The following is a 24,380-nucleotide window of genomic DNA, read 5'->3' on the forward strand; positions in this document are numbered from 1 at the left end:
TCAAGATGGTGTCTTTACTTTCCTTTAAATCAGAATGCAAAAGTTAACTGGCTGTAAACTTTGACTCCTTGTAGAAGTGATAGGAATAAGTCAAACCCACATGGAACTATTCATTCTTTCATTCATTCACTTTTAAGATAAGGTCTTACTCTGTCCTCCTGACTGACTCCAACTAGTACTAGGATCACAAACATGAACCACCACTCTAAGTTACATTCAATACATCTGGATAATGGGAGAAAATTTAAAATGCTAAACATATGAAGTCAAAATGATGTATTCTGAAAGTAATATGTATGTAGTATGTGCACTTGCGTGTGCACTTCAATGAAAACCTGGAGGATTTAACCACTTTTTGTTAGTATTATTATTCAACAATTTTCTGAAAATACATCTATTAAATCCTCACATAGCTGGGGATATACACAGTGGTAGAATTCTTCCTAGAATGCAAGAAACACATGGTTCAAACTCAAGCACTAAAAAAAAAAATCATAACATAAGCTATACTAACAATTAATGACACCATCTTGACACAAGAAAGATGAATATAAGAACATTATTCTTTTCATTCCCTTCAGTTCTTCAAGTCATTACTTCATTAGTTTGTTTCTTCTCTCTCCTATGCTATCTCGTATTATTTTAAAGACCCAGGTTGGCATGGTGGCATGGGCCTCTAATCCCAGCACTTGGGAGGGAGAGACAGATCTCAGTGAGTTGAAGGACAGCCTGGTCTACTACACAGAGACAGAGAGAGGAAGGAAGGAAGGAAGGAAGGAAGGAAGGAAGGAAGGAAGGAAGAAAAATTTAAAAGGTGTCCAGGGCATACATAAAATAAGCTTCAGGAAGATATATATGAATGCAAATACAGAAATACCAACATTACCATTTAACTCTGCCTTTACATTTGATGCATGAATGAACTTGTATAGTTAATCAAGAAAACTACATTTTATAGTTTCTTAAAAGACACAATCATGTAAAAGATGATTTTAGCACCCATATAGTACTCTATATTGAAAAAATCTGTAGGTTAAGTTCAAGATAAGTTCCAGCAATAGCCTTGAGTCACATGAGAAAGATGATAAACAAAGAGTTAAAATAGTGATGCTTTAGGGACCAGCTGGTTTTCAGTCACAAAGTTCTGAATATAACAGTCTAAATATGCGGTGGGAAGGCTGGAAAGATGGCTCAGTGGTTAAGAGCATTTTTTGTTGTTGTTGTTTATTTTTTGGAGGACATAGGTTCAATTCAGAGCACCCACATGGCAACTCACAACCATCCATAATTCCAATTTCAGGGGATCCAATACTGTCTTCTGATCTCCCTAAGCACCAGGCACATGCTTGGTACCCAGACATACATGAAAGCAAGCACTCATACACATATAATAAAATAAATACATCTAAGAAAAGAAATGATGGATTTGGACATGGCTTAGGTTTTAAAAAGGGAGTTTGAATTCAGTATTGCTTCATCCACACTTGGGATTTTTTAGTTTTGTTTGTCTTTGTAATTATTTTCCTATTTATTTGAATTACTTGTTTTTATAAAATGTACCTGGTAATATTAAAATCAATTAAATAGAAACATACACACATGCAATGAAAACGATAAGTACCTACTTAACCCAACACAAATTGTTTGTCAATTATTTCAAGATATTCACATCCTACCTAGTTGAAAATATTTATGAAACCCATTCTTCCTCTTACCTAGCTAACTTATTTGAGTATGGAAGTTCTTCAGTGCCAAAATACTTAATAAGAATATTAAAAATCCAAAAACATACATTCCAGTAAATACACCACACACACACACACACACACACACACACACACACACACACACACACACACACACAGAGGAGGGGAGAGTTTTGAAAAGAAGATAATCTTTGCTTTGCCTCTTTTGTTTACTCTAAACAGCCAACAGTCTTTAAAGTGTTTCACTTAATTTCAAATCTCAGTTCCAGTTATAAAAAAACTAGTTATACGTTCATTTCACCAACTGGCAGTAAGCAACTCGAAGCCCGTGTCCTGGTTGTTTTGTTTAAAAGAAACCATAAATCACAGACTGTAAAAGTGTACTCCACCCCCTTCAAATTCCCTTTTCCAAGCTAGTACAACTCGCAAGCGCATTATCCCTCCCTTCCCCCTTTCCTGCCTGTAAAATCCGAGTTAGACAAACACAGTGGGGCTGAGATGACATATTTGAATGGAATTCAGACCCACCAGTTCCTGTTTATGTTTCTGATTTGAGAATGTTGTCTTCTCAGTCACCATACATTAGGAACTCTGGAAGGCCATAAATAGTGTCAGGTTACACACAAGCAAAACCAATGAGCATTAATCATTACTTCCAGGCAACTGGCAAAAGCAGCAGCTGATGGAACACTACACCCTCCAGCTCTACATAAATGACATTCCAGAGAGCCAAGCTGTGTGTGTGCTTGTGCATGTGTGTGCGTTTCCTTTCTGTCTCCATTTTATGAATGAAACTCTAGGCTCTATGGAGTCCATTCATGGAAGAGAAATGCTTACAAGGCTCTGCCCCTAGGGATCAATCAGTCATGGGCAAAACTGATATGATTGGTTTAAGACAGCCTTCAGCCTTCCATTACTGACTTAAAATGCAGTCCCTGTCCATTTGACCTGTGTTAATGCATAAAGAGTAAATCCAGACTGTAGTCTCAATTCTCAAATCAAATCACTCGCCAAGGCCACTTACAGTAACTGTAGATTTAGAGTATATGGAAGCATTTCTTAGAAAAACTGGTAGCATAGACCTGGTTTGGTAGAGTTGCTGCTTTAACGACAAACCCACATAATACATGGTAGGCAATTAAAAGCAGTCCAATTTTAAGACTGACCCATGACAACTATTATAATAATGAGATCAATTAGATAAATGCCACTGTCACTTTTCATAGTTCAAGCAACTAAAATAAATATCATCCTTCTTGTCCACAAATCCCTGGCTGAGCAAAATAATAATAATAATAATAATAATAATAATAATAATAATAATAGCAACAACAACAACTTTGGATGCTAGAGCAACAAATAGGAGGTTAATATCTCCCACAGAATCAATAGCTCATTCCTTAAAATTCCCAAGTGATTCTCAACTTGCATTTCCTCAAGCAACAATGTTAAAGTTAGGGAGAGGGAAAAACAAGCTGCATTATTCCATGAAATAAAATGTATCCTTAAATAAGGATGATTCATATGGAATAGAGCCACAGCTCAGCCTGTGGGAGCATCACATCTCAGGTACAAAAAGCCAGAGTTCATGGAACCATAATTATCATTGCACTGGAAATTACCAAAAATGGCAATGTTCAAATTATTTAATCTAAGCAATTATGGCAATGAACTGGAAAGGCCTGGTGCTAACCCAAACAATGTTATGTGGGTTTTATGTGCAATCTCTAGCTTGGGCTTTGTTTGTTAAGGAAAGAAATCATGTCTATCTTCTGGTGACTTGAAGCCTCATGGGAACATAGTTGTAATCAAGAGGCCCCGTGTTCACACCTGACCAGTTTGCTAGGGAACCATGTCATGCCCATAGAGGGCAGATGAGGAAGTCAGAAACAGTAAAGTGAGCCTGTTTTAAATCTGTTTCTACTATAGCATTATGGCAGTTCAGCATTTAACTAACAACCTCCAATATCAGCAATATCAGCAAATCAAGGCTTGAATTACAGCCCTATCTTCCAGGCTCAAAATTTCAATCATTGAAGAAGTCATGTGGGAAGATGAATGGTAACCCACCATAGGGAGTGCTACTAATGAATAAATATACACCATTTTGTGTGGAGTACTTTGTTTATTTGTTTGTTTTTTAAAAAGACAGGGTCTTACTATGTATATGTGAATGGCCTGAGGTTTCCTTTGTAGACCAGATTTGCCTCAAACACATAGAGTTCCATGGTCTTTGCCTCTAGAGAGCTGGGACTAAAGGCATGTGCCACTAGACATATTGTTTCATATTTTTTAAGAATTTAATGTGCTGCATAACCTCTGTGACTCAATACATTTGAAACCTAATTATAACAGCTCATGGAATATAACCTAACAACTATTTGGGGATGGATAATAAGATATTGGCATGTTGGTTGATGACTTAGGTTTAGTACTTGTACTGAAATATAGACAGCCTCTTACTTAACTTTAACTTTGTGATGGCGCAAGACCATTATGCAGTTGGAGGTGATGACTTAGGTTTAGTACTTGTACTGAAATATAGACAGCCTCTTACTTAACTTTAACTTTGTGATGGCGCAAGAGCATTATGCAGTTGGAGGTGCTATAATTCAAACTTTGCATTCTGTGATGCTGGGAAGAGGCAGTGGACCACAGGTCCTTGCAGTCACAAGACCACAAAGATCAGCAAACTATAACACGGTCCTACTCATAACTCAACAGGTATGTAAGTTAAATATTTTAAACATGTTTCACTTATTTTTTTTTCTTTCTGGATATGATCAAAGGCATAATTTCATCATACATGAAGGAACCTGTGCATTTTTTGAAGAGTTAAACAGGTCTAGACATTGTGACTTTTCCTACTTTAGGTGGGTGTTACAGTCTACCCACAAGGAGGTGAACTGAGATAAAGGTGTGCCTGAACAGAGAAGGTGTACATTAGGAAGGATGTGGTAACTCTCGTAGCTTTCTTAGATATTGCAAGCAGAAAAACATGTTCCACCTCTTTGCCCACTTAATTATCTAAATAGATTTGATTTTTAAAATAACTAAAAGTGAAAAAATGGTTTCTTCAATATGAAACCAGTGACGTGCCAATGGCATAAGAATGTTCATCAAAGAGAAATTAGACATTTCTTGCATTTTGAAACTAATGACAGCTGATATATTATGATGGCTTGGAATATTGCAACAAATACCAAGATCCTTTGCTTGCTACATCCTGTGTTATACCGATTCTATTAGAATGTTTGACAACTTTCTTTTGTGATCATTACACTCCGTATATTTCCTAGATGATATTCTTCTCTTTCTGAAAATACCCAATTATTGAGAACTTATTAGAAGGTATGTTTGAGATTAACTTTGCTAGGATGTTTGTCTCTTTCTGCAAGCAAATTATAAGTTGTTTTTTAAAGTGTATCTTTATATTGTGATTGGAGTATGCCTACCCCTTATTTGCTCCAGTATTGATGACTCGGTCTCCTGCTCTTAGGCTATTTGGGTTGTTATGGAAATTAGGAGTTGAGGAAATTAGTCTCCAGAGAAGGAACTTTGAAGGGACAATCTTGTCTTCCTCTTCCTCCCCACCTCTTTGTGGTTGTACTGGCTAACAGAGTCTCCTTTTCCTCCTCCCTCAGACATTCCCACTGGGAGGATGATTCGTTGCCTTCTTTCACCATAGACCAAGAACCAATGCTGCCATGGACGATGGATTGAGATCTTAAAACTTGATGCAAAATAATGTTACCCTCCAAGCTCCTCCATTGTTTGGGTTAGGCTTACTGTCCGATGAAAGAGTTTTGAGATATTGTTAAAGGGGGAACTCACAGTAGTAGAAATCATAATCTGCAGGCCCACTGTAAGTAATTTTAGCCTTCTTAATATTTTTATTCTTTTCTTCTGTGTTTTAGAAGGTTAGTCAGTACATTAAGTTTCTGACAAATCACTTCCAAACACATAGAGGCCTCTGTACTTCTACATAAATGCAAAACAAAAAATAAAACAGCAACAACAAACAAACAAAAGGACATTGTTCTTACTGAGTTTCCCAATTATTTCATCTTCAACTTAAAACCATGTCCTAAACCCCAAGCTATGCTCACTCATTGTAGAGGTAGGACTGACTTCACTGCTGTCCATCTAAATCAGCAGTTCTCTACCTGTGGGCCCTGACCTCTCTGGGAGTTGAACAAACTCAAATCATCAGGAAACACAAATGTCTACATTACAATTCATACCAGTAAGAAACTCTCATGCTCTGAAGAAGCAACAAAAAATAATGCTATGGTGGGAGTCAGCACACCATGAGGGACTGGATTAAAAAGTGGCAGCATCAGCGACATTGAGAACCACTGACTGAGGTGTTTAAGATGACTACTCACCAGCAAACCATGAAGTAGAACTCATGACATAAAAATCCCCCAGCCAGCTCCTTTGCTCAAACTGCAGAGGACTCAGAGCTCTTTATTAAAATGGCAACTGAAGCTCACAGAAATCCCAGATATATACGTCAGCTCTGACAGTAGAAAGTTAAAACAGATTCTAGTTTTGACATATTTAACCTGAAGTAAATAATTTGGAAGTATTTATTTTCCCATTTCTTTGCCTACACATCATATTTTTACTAGCTAATGACAGAAAACCAAGTCTTTATATTTTTCTAAGGTGATAAAAGAAATATATGTGGAATATTAGAGGTTGCCAAGGCAAAAAAAAAAAAAAAAAAAAAAAAAGGATGGAATGAAAAAATGGTCTGCGATGAAGAATGAAAAGAGGGACATGCTATTCTCCTAAGAGCTTCCTTACATCTGTTTTGGACACTGCAATACCTCACAAGCTTGCTCGTGTAACGGGAACATAGCTGACAGAAGTTTCAAGTTTTCTATTCTGGTTTAACTGTATGTATCACATATCAGGATATTTGAATAAAAGTGTGAAGTCCGGTGAGAGAACTTAGACAAAATCAAATTTCCTAAAAAGGACTTGAAACTAGTGGGCTATTAATTTGCTTCTCTTTTTTCTAATTATTACTGAGCTTTTGCCAGAACTTTGTAAAGGGACACCTCTGTGATACACTCAATTATTTCTCTTCAAGATCTATTTGTTTTTATTGTATGAGTATGAGGGTTTTCCTGCATATATGTATGTTTACCACATGTGCATCTGGTGTCAACAGAGGTCCGAAAACAACTTTGGGTCCCTAGAACTGAAGTGATATGCAATTGTGAATTACCATGTAGGTGCTGGGAACAAATCCAGGTCCTCAGCAAGAGCAGTGAGTGCTGTGAACTTCTGAGCCATCACTGCAGCTGCTGATAAACCAATTTTTAAAAAATCAGGGTCCACACAAGGTGGTACATGACTTTAATTCCAGCGTTCCTGAGACAGGTATCTGTGAATTCACTGTTAGGTTCACAAATTGAATTCCAAATGATGCAGACCTACACAGTGAGGCCCTGTCTCCAAAGGAAAAGGGAAGTTTGAGATAATCATATTAGAAAACAAAAAGTAAGAAAGAGAGAGGAAAATTCATCTTTTACAGGCTTTGAGGTCTGATAATTTGCTCCCCCAAAGCAGTGAACACGTAAAATTAGTGGAAAGTTTGATCACTGGCCCATGTGAAATATGTTCTTTCCTCAATTAGGGAAGCATATTGGCAAAAGTCTGAATGCAGTTGATGCTGTTCTAGCCCCTGGATATCATAAAGAGCCTTCCACCAAACAGACCTTCTTAATCCAGATTATGGTAAATGATAAGAGTACATGCAAAATTCTGTACCACACTCCCCTTTACTCTGAACAAATACAATGAAAGACAATGAACTGAGCAATAAGCTAAGAACTACAAAGAAAACACATGCATCATTGGCATTCTACAGTGGCATAGATAGTGACAAACACAGGCAAAGTGCCTCATACAAGTGGGATATTCACTAAAGTAACTGTTTCATACATGCTGAACAAGGCACTCTATACATCCTAACTATGTGGTCACTTGGCCACATAGTTATATCAAATTTTAGAAGGCAACTAAATAATAAACAAAATCCTGTGTGGTGCTTTACACAGAGCTACCTGGCTAGTGGAGAGGAACAAATCAACTGAGAAGACATCCTGCATTAACTTTCCAAAATAGTGCCATGATGTAACTGCTACAATATGTAGCTGGCTCCTTGAATATACAGTTCTTTTTTCTTCTCTGTTTTCTGATCCAAGGTTTTCTCCCATCTCATCCCTTGAATAAAGATTTCTACTCTAATAACATAATATTTTGAATTTTTTATCTTAAATATTCGGCAGTTGAAATTGCATTCCTGTAATTATAATTATAACTAATAGACCTTCCATTTCCCATGTCATAATTAATGTCAGGTTTTATTAGAGCACAATCATGCTGTCTTTTCTCTTTCAAGACATCTTTTATTGTCACAACATTTATAGTATATTGAATTAACTAATAAAGTATCCTAGAATCCCTCTGAAGTGATAACTTTATACCATAGATTCTAGATTACTTACTTAGAAAAATACATTTTTGGCATTGTTTTAAAATCACATATAAAGTATTTCCTAATGTGATACTGGTTCGAAACCAATAAGAAAAAGACAGAGTGGTGATTCAATGATAAATACATTAGAGTTCCTAAAAGGTTGTTTAATGTGCTTTTAGGAAAGATGAATGAGCTAATGACAACAAACAAAATATCCAGAGATCATCCTTGTTGGTTGCAATATAAGACATATAGAAAGGATCAAACTTTATAGCAGCAAAATGCATTTTGGTACCAACAGATGAATGATTTTCTTCTAAGTCATACCCTGACATGCTTTTTTTTAGATCATATCAAAGCTCAATCTTTACCTTTTAACTATTCATATAAAGCTGAATCCAACAGGCAAAACCGAAATTAGAATTAAGATATGCTGTGTAACTGTGTCAATTTCAAATATAATTGGAGCATAAAATTATTAGCTTCTCAAAAGGTAAGAAGTATTTTATAAGCCAGTTGCAAGATACATGGTGCACTTAGAGAGCTCACACTTAAGGTGGGATGCTGGATAGTTAGTTGGAACTCATGAGGAGCAAACACTTCTGAGGAACATACAATGTAGTCTCTACTACCCACACTATATTTGACCCATAGGCAATGCAGGCCATTTCTTACAGTGCTGCTCCTAAAAGTTTTATCTCATTAGAATCCTTAAATCTCTTCCTGCTTGGTTCACATTGTATAAACACTCAATTCCACAGTATACATATGTGTGTTTGCAATATATACATGAGGAGACACATGGGCACAGAATCACAGAATCACAAAAATGTTTAATGTTACTCTTTTTCAGCACTATACATTTAAAAACATAACAAAAACAAAATTCTGAACATGTTACACAAGTCTTAGTGATTGACTGTTTGAACTCATTTAAGTAATTTCCATCTGTACTTTTTTAAAGTCATTGATGAATTCAACTCTATTGCAGCAAATGCAAATACAGTTAGAGATAAGCATAATAGCAGCTAACAGAATTTGAAATTCTCAGGAAGAAATGTTTCCTACCTAAAGTAAAGTCTGTTGGCTTGCAAGGTATTTAATTATGGAGATCCAATGGTAGATATGGAAAGTCTCTAAAAAACTTAAATCACCAGGAAGAATTTCAAGTTCCCAAGATGCCTACCCTCACTGAACAAGCAGGCTTATTTTTCTAAATTGTAAATCATCTACAAAATAGATATCAATACGTCCTTTCTCTTCTTTAAAAACATACATTGAGTACAACCTAAAAGTCCAGATCTAATTTAGCTTTTAAGAAAACCTCTTAAAGGTAGCCCTGGAATAGGATGGAACCAACCTTTCTGCAGAGACTTGCCCAACCACCTTCCTATCCCTCAACCCAATGCATCCCCAGACCTAGCAAGGCCTGACATACAAACTTAAAGGCACTTCTGGCTCTGCCCCCTGGAAGACCCTGTGGACCTAGGTAGGGTCACAAAGAAGTGGGGTATCAAGAAACCAAGCCTGGGGTAAATCTACACAGGCCCTAGGAGGGTCAGCTGGGCAGGAAACTCAGTGTTATTGGGAAATTACTGTGTTTTCAGAATGGCGATACATGCTGTAGAGTAGCCAATGCCCTCGGTCCTTTACATTCCTGTCCTTTGAGGCTAGAGGATAAGGGAGAGCCTTTAAGTCACAGGACCATATTGTGTTGAATTCTAAGGGACATTCATAATACAGCAGCTTGTTTTATTCAAATTGAAACCTGGAAGCAGCTTTCTGCCCCCTCAAGCAGGACTCAGCACTTATTAGCACGGTGCAATAGTTCTTTCATACACTCACATCCACATGGAAGGAAATTGCAATGCACTCAAGTATCTCCACGTCTAATAGCTACCATAATGTTTGCAATAAAAATTTACAGGTATGTGGTGCCCTCCTTATAAAAATTACCCTTTACTTCACACATTTTTTTTCAAAATACCTAGAAGTGTAAAAAGTGTATGTCCTAATTTCACAGATTTATAGCAGGAACAACTTAATAGAGATGAGTTAGGTAAGATTTATGTTTCAAAACTAAGTGTTATCCAAACTTGAAAATAACATTTGAAACCATTTTTAAGCTTCCTTTACCTTCTGCAAGACCCCTTTCCTCTGTCAGATGGTATGCAGTAGAATTTTCCTGCTCTCTGAGACAAAGTTAAATCCTATGAAAGAAGCTTATGCTTGTGTTTGTTTGTTTTCCCTATTCCCTTTGTAATATATAAGAATTCTTACTTTAGTGCCACAGGAACATTTTTAAGTTACCAAGTGTAAATGCTTATCATAAAAATACTATTACTTTGCAAGAATTATTTCTAAATAACATTATCATAGTAAAATAATAAAGTAAAACACAGAATCAAGAAAGAAATTACATTTTGCTGCTCTAGGTGAATATATGTAATTTTATACATTGTTCTTTCTTTTGAGAAACTATTTTGATCACCATCTCACAGCAAAGTCATTTGATAACCATATGGGATAAAATCAGGAAGATGCCACTTACAAATCAATGGTCAGATGCCACCCAGTCTGACAACACTAATCAAATCGGCAAGGGAGGAGAAAAGATGATTTACATTTAATTATATCCAAGGATAGGCCTACCTGAATCATATGCAAAGTCTCTGGGTTCCTGTTTGATCATCAGAGGAGGGGGGAAGCTTTGACTGGCTGCACCTCCAACCATGGTGTTATGTTCATAGACTGGGTCATGGTACTCCTGCTTAAAGCCTTGTGGTGGGAAGGGGATGTTTGGCTCAGACATCTGCCGTTGGTACATAGGACGCCCTTCCCTTGGCAATGTCGGCAAAGGAGGAAAGGAATTACAGGGTTCAGAAAGCTGGCGACGAAATCTGGAGAAGAGAGAGTGTTTCAGATGAGATGGTAACACAACATTGTCTTTAAAGGACTGACATAATGCCTAATTGTTAGTGAGTAGTTTAATACCAAACGCCCAAAGTGAATAGACTTAATGAGCCTTAGATTTATTTCTCTTCCTTAGAACAGTAGTGCTCTGCTTTTGAAATCATACAATGACGTGTGCTCCCCTTTTAATCCATCCATTGCAAACACTTCAGCAGATCATGCAATTAAAGGTATACTGCCAGTAGCTGTAGAACAATGACCTGTTTGGAATAAATATGAACCCTAAGGGATAAAATGACCAATTTTAAGCTAATTGGATCATCTACATAACTTCTGGAAGAAAGGGTTCTCAAAGAATTACACATAAGAAAAAGCAGGAACAATGGAATCTGATCTCAAATGGCACTCTTTCTCTTTAGGTTCTGTCACCAAAGTAACCAGCAGCCAGACAAAAGGCTTCTTAGCCTTTCCTTCCACAGCCATCAGTAATGTGGGAAGCATGAGTGATCCGAACCTCTTCTCAAATAAGCAGGCCTTTAAATTTTTCAGCAGTGTCCAAATTAACAATGCGTTCTTGTAACAAATGTATTTTGGCATTATAGGAGCTTATGTTTATTTTTTAAAGATTATCTCTATGCTGTCCACGAACTCCAAACTGTTGAGTTGATAAAAACACTAAACATATGTACACAGCTGGCCTTGAAAGATGAAGATAGTAACACACAGAGGCTGCACAGATCTGGGATTAGCCAGGCTATGAGGACATGAGGAAGCTCTAAGGCCTAGTCTAGAAGTAAGGCCCATGCTCCTCCGTTCTTGGTAACGATTGGCTAATCACATAATTGTTCTGGTCTGTGTATCTCATCCGTGATATCATCATTGACCCACCACAAAGATGTGGACTAATTAAAGATTTAAAAGTACTCTAAAAATGTCCCAGGAGTGCTTAAAAAAAATAACCTCTAAAACATATCCATAAGCAAATATTAGCCTATTAACCCCCACACTAAAAGCATTCCTGAGGCTTTAATTTTGAAAGTTAGCATTTAATTTTAGTAATGTTAAATGAAAATAAGGTAAAAGCCAAAGGATGGCAAAGCAATTGCTCTAGCATTTTGAAGCAGGGCTTAACTCTAGGTATACCAGCTGCCATGAAAAGCATGGAAATTCCACTTACACCTGCACAAAATAAACTTAGAAACTCGGATATTGTGAAACAGCTAGGCTGGCTGGCACTGCATTCATTTCCCTTCTCTTGCTTATTTCATTAGCCAAAAAAAGAAACAGAAATTATCATTAAGAACTGTCAAGGAGTGAATCAGAAAATTGAAACTTGATGATAAAATAAGAAGCTGGCTCACTTGTGAACCCTTAAAAGGAAGCTAATAATGCCTGCACTAAAAGCTTTGTAAGGAAGGAAGCCATTTGCTTTTACAAGTCAACCTGATTTGTACTTGTTCTAGCTGGAGGCCATGTATGTGTTGGTGACACACTTTGCAGGAAGATGTATGGTCTGGGTATCATTCTGGCTAGCAACTGACCAGTGGGAAAGAGAAAGAGATGGAGGAAAACTTTTGGTGGCTGAGGGCAGAATGCTAACACGCTGGTGGGTAAAGAGAATCTGGGTGTGCACTGGGGACACTGCTGAGGAAAATAGACAGGTCTCTTGCACAGTGGGTTCAAGAAAACGTGCCAAAGGGCTGGCTTGAGGTATGCAGTGAGGCTGATGAAAGGAAGTGAGGTACAGGCCAGCTGGCCATAAACCGTTCCCAGAGTGAAGTGGGGTGCCGCCTGGAGGTGGCTATCTGGGGAAGGGATCTGTTCCCAGAGCAATTTTGCCATTTATAACCAAGGGACTGCCATTTGTTGGCCAGAGCCCTCTAAGAAATCCTCATCAGAAACATAAGGTATCAGAGATTTTCCTGGGATTGGCCAGCTGGTGCAGTCCTCAAAACTCAGTAGGAAGCCTATGGGAAAAGACCCCGAGCTTCCCTCTTGTAGTTCCGGGCCTGCTGTCCTCAGTCTCAAGTACTTGACTTCAAGTTGAGATACCAAAATGGATTTGGCTAAAGCATCTCCAGTTTGTTCATCTAAAAACAACCACACTACTTACACAGCAGTCACCTTGCCTTAGAAATAACCAGCCTGCACAGGGGGTAGAAGACATAACCCATAATCTAGTGCTCATTTGAATGGGGAAGGGCTTGGTGATGACAAATCTTCACAGCAGTGGACAAAAGCAACCTTGATAGTGTTTCATTGCCCCAGTCAGGTTTTTTTTTTTTTTTTTTTTTTTTTTTTTTTTTGGCCCTGCACAATGTGCTGCTTCTGTTTAATGGCCCACCCTGCAATAGGCATTCTTTCATCTGTGTTTACAAAACTGTTTACACAGATGCTTGCAGCCTTTCACTCTCAATACATCTCAAGTCTGGGGATGAGAAGGGAAAGACAATAGGCAGCATTTAGTAACTAAAGCAGGGGAGTCCCCGGGGGACAGGAACAAAGGTAGAATACATGACCAGATTTCACATGGGAAAATATGATTTCATTTTATTCTTTTAAAGTAAGAAGTGACTGTATTTGTGACAGAGATAATGCTCATTAATATATACATCCAGTTTTGCCTGTGGCACACCTGCTTCTTCTGATGTCTAGGAGTCCTTTCAATCAGCTATTTTAACAGTGATGTACCTCAGCCAGTTATGGCTATAGTTCATGGATAAACGTTTGGCATTTGGGGGAGGGGGTCCTACTGTTAATGTAATCCTATAGTAAGAATCTAATTATACAGCTTTTCAATTAAAAGGCAGATTGGAGACAGAAAAGTAATAGAAATTTTAAGCTCTGAGTTCCCTAATGATTTCATTCCTACTTGTGCAATTGGAACCTAATGCAGACTACAGACACTACATAGTGGAGCGTGATGCACAATCCTTTTCAGTTAGTATTCAGCGCTCTCACATATGAAGTCATATGTGAGGTCATATTTTTTTATAAACTCAGGGCACACTTCAGATAAGGTGTTTTATCTCCCATGGAAACTACTGTCAAAGATTTTCCAGGAGTGCATTGATTATGGGGGAAAAGTAGGAGGGAAGCCCTCAGGTGGGTAGAAGTACCCCGTGTTCCAACTCATATATTATGGCACTACTTTCCCCAGCATTGTGTTGATACTTGGATCTCTTCATCTCTACTAATGAACAGTTTTCTACCACAGCCCTCTCACTAGTTCCACACTCCTATTCTTTCCTGGCTCATTTCTAAGTAACTCTCATTTGGCCTCTGTCTCTTTGAAGCACACTCTTGGTCCACAGTCATACAGGTCTACTGACATTAAATAGTCAATTGAAAAGGAAAGCAAATAGATTAATCATATAAGTTGTACTCTGTAAGACTGTGTAGAACCAAATCATCCAATGTAAGGTAAAGAATCTAATATCATAAGCCACCTACTAAAATGAGTCTAACTTTGTGGAGCAAGTACCCACATTCGCTCATGGAGCAAGATCTGATGTACAGTTTAAGGGAAGCCATTTAAGAAGTGAAGAAGTGTTCAAATGTCAGTCTACAGACTGATTTTCCATTTTAGCAGCCAATTTAAAAAGTTTATAAAAGAAATGTTTGCAATGACCTTCTCCACAAATCACTGTGGATAATCAAGGCAAGCTTTGCTAGAACTGTTGGTGCAGATTTGCAAGATTAATATGCTTACCTGAAAACACTATAGATCTCCACAACCACCAAGGCTAATTCCTTCCACAAAAGCTGCCACTGGTGGAGGTTTTTTTTGTGTTTTGTCTGAAATAGCATCAGCGGCTTACCTGTGGTCCATGGGGTAGGTGCTGTCTGGTATGGACTGAGAAGGAGGGAGGTGAGCTGGGAAGGCCCGGTCAGGTTTCGGAGTATGTGTTGTGTTCGGAGATGCATGATGTAGTGGGGACACTGGAGTACTGGATGGCGTTGGGGGGTTGGAGGGCCTCATTCCCACATGTGGCTTCTGATCATAGGCACTGCCCAGAGAACAAAAGAGAGGACAGGTTGCATTGAGGTCATTTTTAAAGATTACCATCCTCCGAAAGAAAACACAGCTTAGGCATAAGTGATAAGGAAGCTAAAATCTCTGGGTTTTGTTTTTTCATTCTAGAACTTATAAACTTCAAAGTCCCCATGACCAAAACAGAAAACAGAATATGATATCACATAACAACATGAATAATTGGAACATAAATTTTTAGTACACGGACAACTTAGTTAAGGAAGACCCCTGAGACTGACCCCTACCACCTCCATCCATTCTCAACAAGCATACACTATCAGTAAGCTGAACAGATACTTCCCAAATCATTACATACCTCATCACAATTCTCCCTCCATATTACATTTTAAAACAAGACATAATATTAGCTTACTAAGAAAAAACATATTGGATTTGCCTTTATTTGTGGTAGAATTTTAAGGCAGTGTTGTTGCCTTTGTAGATGTGTTATATTAAATAAATGATGTTTGGCCTTGAATTCCTCCCATAAAATTATAAAGATTAATGGAGTAAATTAAAATGTCTCAGATATATTCAAACTTTCTTTGACCATGAGTACAAAATATATTATTAAGAATAAAATCCTATTATCTTAGACTAGCTTCCACTCTCAATTACAAAACAAAACAAAAAAAAAAGTAAGCTGTTTGTTTATGAATTTAAACTGCTCTCCAATGTGTGGCTTACTGAAAGATCATTGAACGAATATATCCAATATAGAGAAAAATCAGATTATCTTTTTTGAACTACCACAAAAAAAGGATATCTCTGTGTAAAGTATCTAGATTTAACTCTTCAAATAAAAAATATTAATGTGAGCTGGGTGAGGTGTTGCATGCTTTAAACACAGCAGAGGCAGGCAGGTCTTTGTGAGTCAATTGGGTCTATAGATCTATAGACTGAGTTATACATGTATGTAATATATATTTTAAAAGGAATACTTATATTCATATTACTGTGTAATAACTTAATTTCTCTATTACTACAACAGAATTATATCCAAGTTTAAACATGCTTTCCAGAAGTGTAAGGGCATGTGTTACATCTACTCCAGCTTTAATACAATCTATTCTCAAATAAAGAACACTGTGAAGGTAACTGGTGGAGGAGAAAAGAGAGGAATTGGAAGGGAATAGGGGAATAGATTTAATCAAAACACATTATACATATGTATGAAATGCTCCAGTGGTTAGTTATATGTATAATCTTTATTGATATTTCTGAACAAAAGCATACTATTTCATAATGTGGCTTGGTTGAGTCTTTCCCATAAAAAAGAAACAAATGGCTAATTATGCTAAGATATTACTTTCTTCCCCCATAAGGTGTTATATTTAAAGAGAGATGAAAGAACTAGAATGTATTGTATAGACCTTATATGCTGAGAGAGATGCTGGTTTACAGAAAAATCCTCCAAATTGTTGGCTAATTCCTCAACTGTTAATTTATAGATCAGAGACATGTTGTATCAAACAATGTTTTTATGGTCACCAGAATGATCATTGCTAAATTGCAAAGAGAATGCTACATCTAAGCTGTCAATGACTGGGAATTCTCTACTGTTAAAATAACAGTGAGGTGAATATATGTGTTAAGGAGAAAATGCAAACAGCAAAAATAAATCTTCAAACATGTATTAATATCTTATGTGAACTCAATATGCTCTCATAGCTCACTTTTATAAAAGATCTGTTTTATAACACTTTGTAGTTTCAACTGAGCTGCCCCATAATATCAGGCTTTAGTGAGCCTCTTAGTAAGTTAGTTAGTTATAAAGCAATAAATTTTAAGAACAGGAACAAAAGATCTCAACATTGGTCACTTGCCATGAGATGGCACAACTTTGTTTAGTCTTATATCTCATGGATGCATTTGCAACAACACAAGATTTCTCAGGATCCCATTGCATTATGAGCTTGAACTAATACACCTTATAAAACAGTGAATATCTTTGAAATATTTTTTTCATATGTTCTCAAACCAACTCCCTTTAAGAACTAAGTTTCTACTATAATCAAGACTAATAGTCAATAGCTAGAGCCAATTTTTTTATATGCAATTAGAGGCCAAGATGAAGAGTAAAAGCATGCAATTCACTACAAAGGGTTTTTAATGAACACATGTGTTATCAAATTTTCTAGCAAATGAATAACATACTCAGAATGCACCACCCTTTATTATCATCTCAAGAACAACTGGCTTTTTAATAGATAATAGCCTTGGCTAGGCCTTATAAAATTCTAGTTTTATTGCAATTGTCCATGAATGCATCTTATAGATCATCTGTAAAGCCTATCAGATAACTAATGTACTGCTTTTACTTGCCAAATGTTTTTTTTTTCCTGACAAACTATATACCTAAAGTAAATAATGCCTCCATTCTCATGAGAACTTCAAAAGCTGCCTGTGCCAAATAAGACCCTCCTTTCAAACCCAAGATACACCAGTACAATAGAAAAACAATTGATGACTGAGATGAGAATTATTACTTTAAAATGATGCTAAAAGTGAAGTGTGTGATTATATGGCAAATGGATCTTTGGAGTTCTGCTGAACATATTACCTAACTAGCTTATTATATAATGAAGAAGTAACCCCAAAAAAACCTGATTTCAGATTGTCATATCATTCTACATGTTCAGTTTTAGGAAGTGGCACTGCTCTCCTTGTGTGCACCAAGAAGCTTACCTGACACTGTACAGGCACTTTTCTCCATAGCTGAACTTAAAGGGCTGCTCTTGGCTGCAAGCAGACCCGAGTTCTGAACATGGGCTCTGGGGTTCTTTCTTGATTTTCAGTGGTAGGCCATGAAAAGCCACTAGAAACAGAACAAAATTATCCATAAAGATTCAATTTAATTATTTTACCTCTCTTATTAAAGTATCATTAACATTTCACAGTAACTTATGCTTGTAAGCATGTGATAATCCATGAGGCTGAAAAGATTATGGAAATCAGTGCTCTGCAGCCCTCGTTTTCTGCTTGTACTGTGCAACAACAACAACAACAAAATGCATATTTGACTTTTTTCTTTGCTTTAAGTAAATCAAATAGGTAGTAATTGGCTTTACTGATATTAACAATTCCAGAAGCTTGGTTTTCAGAAAAGAAGTTTTGGAAACATGTCATAAAGATTTCCAGTGACAAAACAAAACAGAGAGAGAGAGAGAGAGAGAGAGAGAGAGAGAACTATTAGGCTGGAGTACAGCTCTGGGTGTTGTTCAGTAGTAATGCTTCAATAGGAATGATTTCATGGAGCATAACAAAGAATATCCAGGTATAGGTCTAAAGGAAAGCCAGAATAGTATGGGAAGAGGAAAACCAACATCTTTAAGGCTAATGTTTTATTTGTTTGAGACAGGGTTTCTCTGTATTGCTTTGGAGCCTGTCCTAGAACTAGATCAGTAGACCAGGCTGGCATCAAACTCACAGAGATCCACCTGCTTCTGCCTCCCGAGTGTTGGGATTAAAAGCGTGCACACCACCAAAGGCTGGCTAAGGTCAATGGATATTTTTAAAACAGAAACATAACTACCTGACTATTTACCAAAACTATAAAGATAAAATGCAGGTTAGTAATTAGTCACCTACTACAATTAAATTGTAGTCATATTAGGCATGTTTTCAAAGTCTAAAGAGATATAGTTTAGACAGACAGGTTATCTTCAGACACTTCAGGGATCTACAGAATATGGCATTTACAATGTTTTGATAACACAGGTTCTTTGTTTATGATAATGAGGCATGTCTGCTCCTGGCAGCACCAGTCTATGTCAGATAAGATGATGGGTATCAAAACAAAAACAAAAACAAAAAACAGAACAACAACAAAAAAAATACAAAAAAAAAAAAAAAAAAAAAAAACTCCACATGGAGTTTATTTTCTTTGTGGCAAAAGTAGTCACTGGGCTGAAAAGTGTTCTTGCCTCAACTTCTAACAGTATGCTGTCCAAATTGTACAAGCACACACAAAGTCACTGCCAAACCTTCCTAAGATAAGGCGGACAGTTTCTCAAAAATTTTGCTTTGTATAAAAATCTGTTGCATATTCTAGGCCTGTAGGCTGAAGAGGGATGCCCCAACCTTACAGAGAACTTTGGGTGACTGTTCAAGCAGCCAGCTGTTTCTGTCATTTCTCACAAATTTGGAAGTTGCTTGCTTTACTCAGTCAATATTATTTCCTTCTCAGGTGTCTGATGAAGTTGAAGATTTTTATAGTTATACTTTGCCTTGTTATCAGATTCAGAAAAGAAATTCAATAAAGAGGTAAAAAAGTAAGCTTGAGAGACATTAAAAATAGTTTCGGCAATGCAAGTTAGAATAGAAAGAGAATTAGGTACCACCTTTTAGACTCATCAAGCTAGGATAGATATAGAGTATTTTCTCAGAATTTGCCAATTGCTTATGGACTAGACAATGTTGATAATATATTTATTGCCTATACATATTGTACATAGCTACTGTACTTACTGCAAATAGTCTTTTTATATTAGTTATATCCTCTTTAATTTTAGACAAAAAAAAAGAAACAACAGGTAAATGTGGTGATATTTTGTTTATACTATAACAAATAAAGCTTGCTTGAAGATCAGAATACAGAGCTATACCACTAGGTAGCCATAGATGCCAGGCAGTGGTGGCCATACCTTTAATCCCAGCAATCAGGCTCCCCTGGGTTACATGAGATTGAATCTGTCTAAAAGAGAAACAGCTCACACAAAGGTGATCCCAGCACTTGGGATCACATGTCTTTAATTCCAGCCCTATACAGGTAGAGACAGATGATATGGCTGGGTGGAGAGAGGAATGTAATGCAGGATGAGACAGGAGCTCAGGCAGTCTGAGGATTCAGTCTGAGGATGTAGTAGGAGTGACAGGATCTCCCTTTTGGTCTGAGACTGGTAGAGGTAAGAACTCTAGTGGCTGGCTGTTCTGCTTCTCTGATCCTTCAGCTTTCACCCTTTGATAGTTGACTCTGAGATTTTATTATTAAGACCAAAGAGAACTCATGCAACAATAAAATGTGATACATGAAAAATTTTCATCACATGAAATCCTCAATAAAAATTCTATACCAAATGATGTTCTTCTTTCTCATATGATTTAGTGTGTAGTGATGTTTAAAGCACAGTTACTCCTCATGTGCATTCATTTGTGCTTAATTTAATATAGGTTATGTCATAAAATTTACACTACAAGAAATCTATATATGTATATTCTCACATAAATGTGCTTATTTTATGACTATAAAATCAACTAATAAGTTTCCCTGTAGTTTTAAAAGTCTGATGAGCACTCAAGGGTTCACTATATTCTCTTTAGATTTATTTCATTACTAAATGTCCATGATAAAAATTATGATACATGGAAAAGAAAGCCACAAAATTGTTCACTTAGGAAACTTTTTCCTCCTGCATACATGTATGATACATGTGTGTGCACTATTTCACTAATTCTTAGAATAACAAACATGTATGTTGAGACATATTTTTGATACCTTTGGCAGAACTTTTTAAATTATTTAGTACCTTTTTGAACATAGGTAGCAATTTCTAGCACTTTGAATTAAAACCTAGGTTTTACATTTTCTTAAAGAAATCAATTAGCCTTCAAAGAAGTAACAAAGATCTGGGAACTCAGATTTAATAAAAATTTGTGAAGACCTAAGATGTGATATTTCTACATTTTTTGCACAAAATGTATGAAAAGATTACTAAACAGCTTGAAAAATATACTTAACCACAAAGAAAAAATTAGCAAACTAAACTTTACCAAAATTAAAATTGTCTCTTTAAAGGTACTATTAAAAGAATGAAGGAGAAACCATAAGCTCCATGATGCTTGCAACAGAAAGAGATGACAAATAATTCTTATTTAACATAAAAGGGTTTGTTGTACAGCAATACAAATGACTAATATGAATGAATAAAAGGGGAACAAGCAGTTCATAATAGAAAATACCCAAACAGCAAGATGGAGGGTGTAACAAACAAGGGAAAATGTAATCAAATTTTGCTCATCAGGAAACTGGCAATAAAACCACAAATTATTACCAAATAATTAGAAAAATTAACTATAAAAGTTGACAAAACTGATACTGAAGAAAGAAAATAATCAGAACTCTCATTCATGCTGCTAAGAGGACGGGCTGGTTGGTATAAGCATCTCAGAAAAGGGTGTGGCTACCTGCTAAGAATGTACCTTATGATCCAGTAATTTCACTACTGTACATTGTCATATATGTGTGTGTGTGTGCATATATGAGACAGGAGTGCATAAATTCCCCCCAAAAAATGTAAGTAGGAATGTTCATAAGAGTTTTATTCATGAAAAGCAAACTAAGTCGGTGAAGTGTGGCATCTGCGGCAGAGAACATTCAGAAATAGCAAGGAATGAAATACCTTCCAAGAGGTCCACAAACACAGATGCTCTCACAGCTATGGAATTAAGCCTCGTAATTTCTAAAAACAAAGCTAACTGAGAGTGGAAAGATGGCCTTCTGTGTTTAGTGTGTGGTTTTGTTCAGAGGTTCAGTTAAATTAAGTCTCTAAGATGATCTATCACTCCATGGATTGCCTCTCCTCACAAAGCGGGGATGTAGACAAGAGATACAGACTCAAGAGATCATCACATGAAGCTGAAGGCAGAGATCAAGCTTAGGATTCTGCAAACCAAGAAATGACAAAGATTGACAGGAATGTGACAGAGATTGGGGGAAGGATTGTGGAGCGAATCTTCTCCATCATTCCTCAGAACCCTGTTCACATCTTCCCCTGGCTCTGTAGCCTCTGAAAACCAAAAGAAGCCTCATCTGCTTCTTAAGCCACCCAGTACATGGCACTTTGTTATTGAAGCCTGTCCAGGAAGAATGTCCATTCCCAGTAATTTTTTCACCAAGCTGGCTGTGTAATGATTTTATGTTACAAAAATTTCTAGGGGATTATCATAGTTGGATAAATGCTGACTCCAATGTGAGGATTGGCAACACCAGAGTACATTTCATTCAAATAGATCCAGCACTTGACAAATGCATTTAGATGCCAACACTTGTAGCATCTTTACCTTGCAGGTTCTCCAGCTCTAGGAGTGGAGAGCTTCAACTCTTTACAACTTCATTCTATGTATGTGGGGCTGTTAATCAGTAAATTTTGTCTTTACTAGTCAAGCCAAATGTCTAACGTGACCAATCTAAGATACCCAGGAATTTTTAATTTGTTTGGTTTGGGTTTTATTGTTTTTGTCAGGTTTTGTTTTACATTTTGTCTGTTTTTTTTTTTTTTTGGTTGTTTTTGTTGTTCGTTTGTTTGTTTGTTTTTAATTTCTGCATATGAGACATAAAACTTAAACCTTCAATTTTCTGCACAAGAATAAAGGGATTTTCTTGTGTTCCTCACTTTAGCTTGCCTGCCTAATGGGGGATCTTATTTATCTATGACTTCACGTATACCACATTTTTTATTTACCTTTGCATGAGAGATGCAGAGACTCCCAGTAGAGAGGGCTGAGCTGGAAGCTGGCTAGGTATATTTCATCACAGGACTCGAGGCTTAGCGTCTGTTAATAGGAGGTTTTTCCAGATCATTGGCACGGGCACAAGAGAAAGCAGCACATTCATTTCGTGCAATTTGCTGTACCTTCCCACATGGAGTTGGTGCATGTAAAAGGCTGTTAAGTACTAAATTATTCCTTATCAAATCACCATCATCTGGAGTCATGATCAACACTAATTAAATTACTTTCGCTGAACATGGCTCCAGCCTGCTGCCGAGGCTGCTTATACTCCGCTTGCAGTGCGGTTCTCCCCGGGTCTGGAACACAGACCTGCAGGCATCGGCATTGTTTGGAGTTTAATTAAAGTGAATCTTTCCTTTTCCAAGTGAATTAAATCAAGTGAGTTAGCCTCTTCATTTCATTGACAAAGAAATGATGCTTTGAAATGATGTTTTATTCCTGTCTTCATAAAGTTTGAATCATTGATATATTTATGAAATTCTCAGTTCATCTCAGGCCTCCTGTGCAAACTTTGAAGACCCACAGCTCTAGAAATCAACTCTTCTAGGCAGCTAGAATACTCAAGAGATGGACCTTGCATTCTTTGCTTTGATGGAGATTTGACCTTTGAAGCCATGTCTTAAGTCTGACTAATGATGACTGAGTTTGTCTAATGGTTAAATTTAAGACTTCCAAAATATCAGGACTTAAAAATATGCACTTCCAAAATAAATTTAACCACTTCTTAATCTAAGAGTTTACTATGGGTTATAGTATTCATTTGTCAAGTGATTGGCAATTTAGTAATTGTTTTATTTTAGAAATGTGAACTATAAGACATGGCTTACTTCCTTTTATTGGCTACTTACATCTCAGAAAGGGAAATAATTCAGTCACAACACTACAGAAGTATTCAGACACCCTCAGTTTTCTAAGAGTGAGGGTGCTGCTTTAAAAATGCATCTTTGATTGTGCAAAAACACAATCACAACATAACATGCAGGCAGGGAGAATGGAGTAAGTTCTCTCAGAATAGTTTCTTATCCTTGTAACCTTCTACTAAGAACAGACCATGTTTGTTGTAGCTATCCACCAATAACTCATCCACAAATAAATGTCATTTCTGTATATGGCTATTTAGAATCCTAATGAGAAATGGCAACCTTGTTTCAAAATAACTCATATGTACATAATATTTTATAATTTTCCAAGAACTGCCACAGTTATTTTAAGATTGGACTTGATATTAACTCAAATGCTCAGATGTTGAAGTCCTGGTCCCCAGTTTGAAGCATTATGGTGAAGACAGGGAACCTTTAGGAGTTAAGGCATAGTGGAAGATTTTTGGAATGTGACTTCTAGTCATAGGTGCCTCTTTTCCTTCCCAGTTGCAAGAGACCTCTGTGGCATGATGCATTGCATACTGCAGATAAGAGAAGCATAGCCAGCCACCTAAAAATCTCTGAAGTCATTTGCCAAAATAAATCTTTCTGCTTTTTAAGCTTATTTTATTTGGGAATTTAGTCAAATAGATGAGAAACTAACATAGTGATTAAGAAGCTAAGCATGCTGTCTCAGTAAAGATCTAAGACTACTACATTTTGGCAGATGAAACCTTAGAGCCTTGTGCTAGAGAGATGGCTCCAAGGTTAAGAGGCCTGTTGCTCTTGCAGAGAGCTTGGGTTCAATTCCCACCATCTACATCATGGTTCATGACCATTTGTAGTTCCAGTTCCAA

At 36.9% G+C, this 24,380-nt stretch overlaps 1 protein-coding gene across 1 annotated transcript in view; it reads right to left on the minus strand.

The window, feature by feature from the left end:
- Etv1 (ETS variant transcription factor 1) overlaps positions 1-24,380 on the minus strand; it is an 85,882-nt gene that overhangs the window by 19,647 nt on the left and 41,855 nt on the right. Inside the window, exons 6-8 of the mRNA XM_051175081.1 lie at positions 17,840-17,969; positions 14,937-15,125; positions 10,855-11,102 (exon numbers count right to left, since the gene is read on the minus strand). Of these exons, the coding sequence (XP_051031038.1) occupies positions 10,855-11,102; positions 14,937-15,125; positions 17,840-17,969 (567 nt within the window). The remainder of the gene's footprint in view (positions 1-10,854; positions 11,103-14,936; positions 15,126-17,839; positions 17,970-24,380) is intronic.

This window comes from Phodopus roborovskii, unplaced genomic scaffold, assembly GCF_943737965.1.
Source record: "Phodopus roborovskii unplaced genomic scaffold, PHOROB, whole genome shotgun sequence".
NCBI lineage: Eukaryota > Metazoa > Chordata > Mammalia > Rodentia > Cricetidae > Phodopus > Phodopus roborovskii.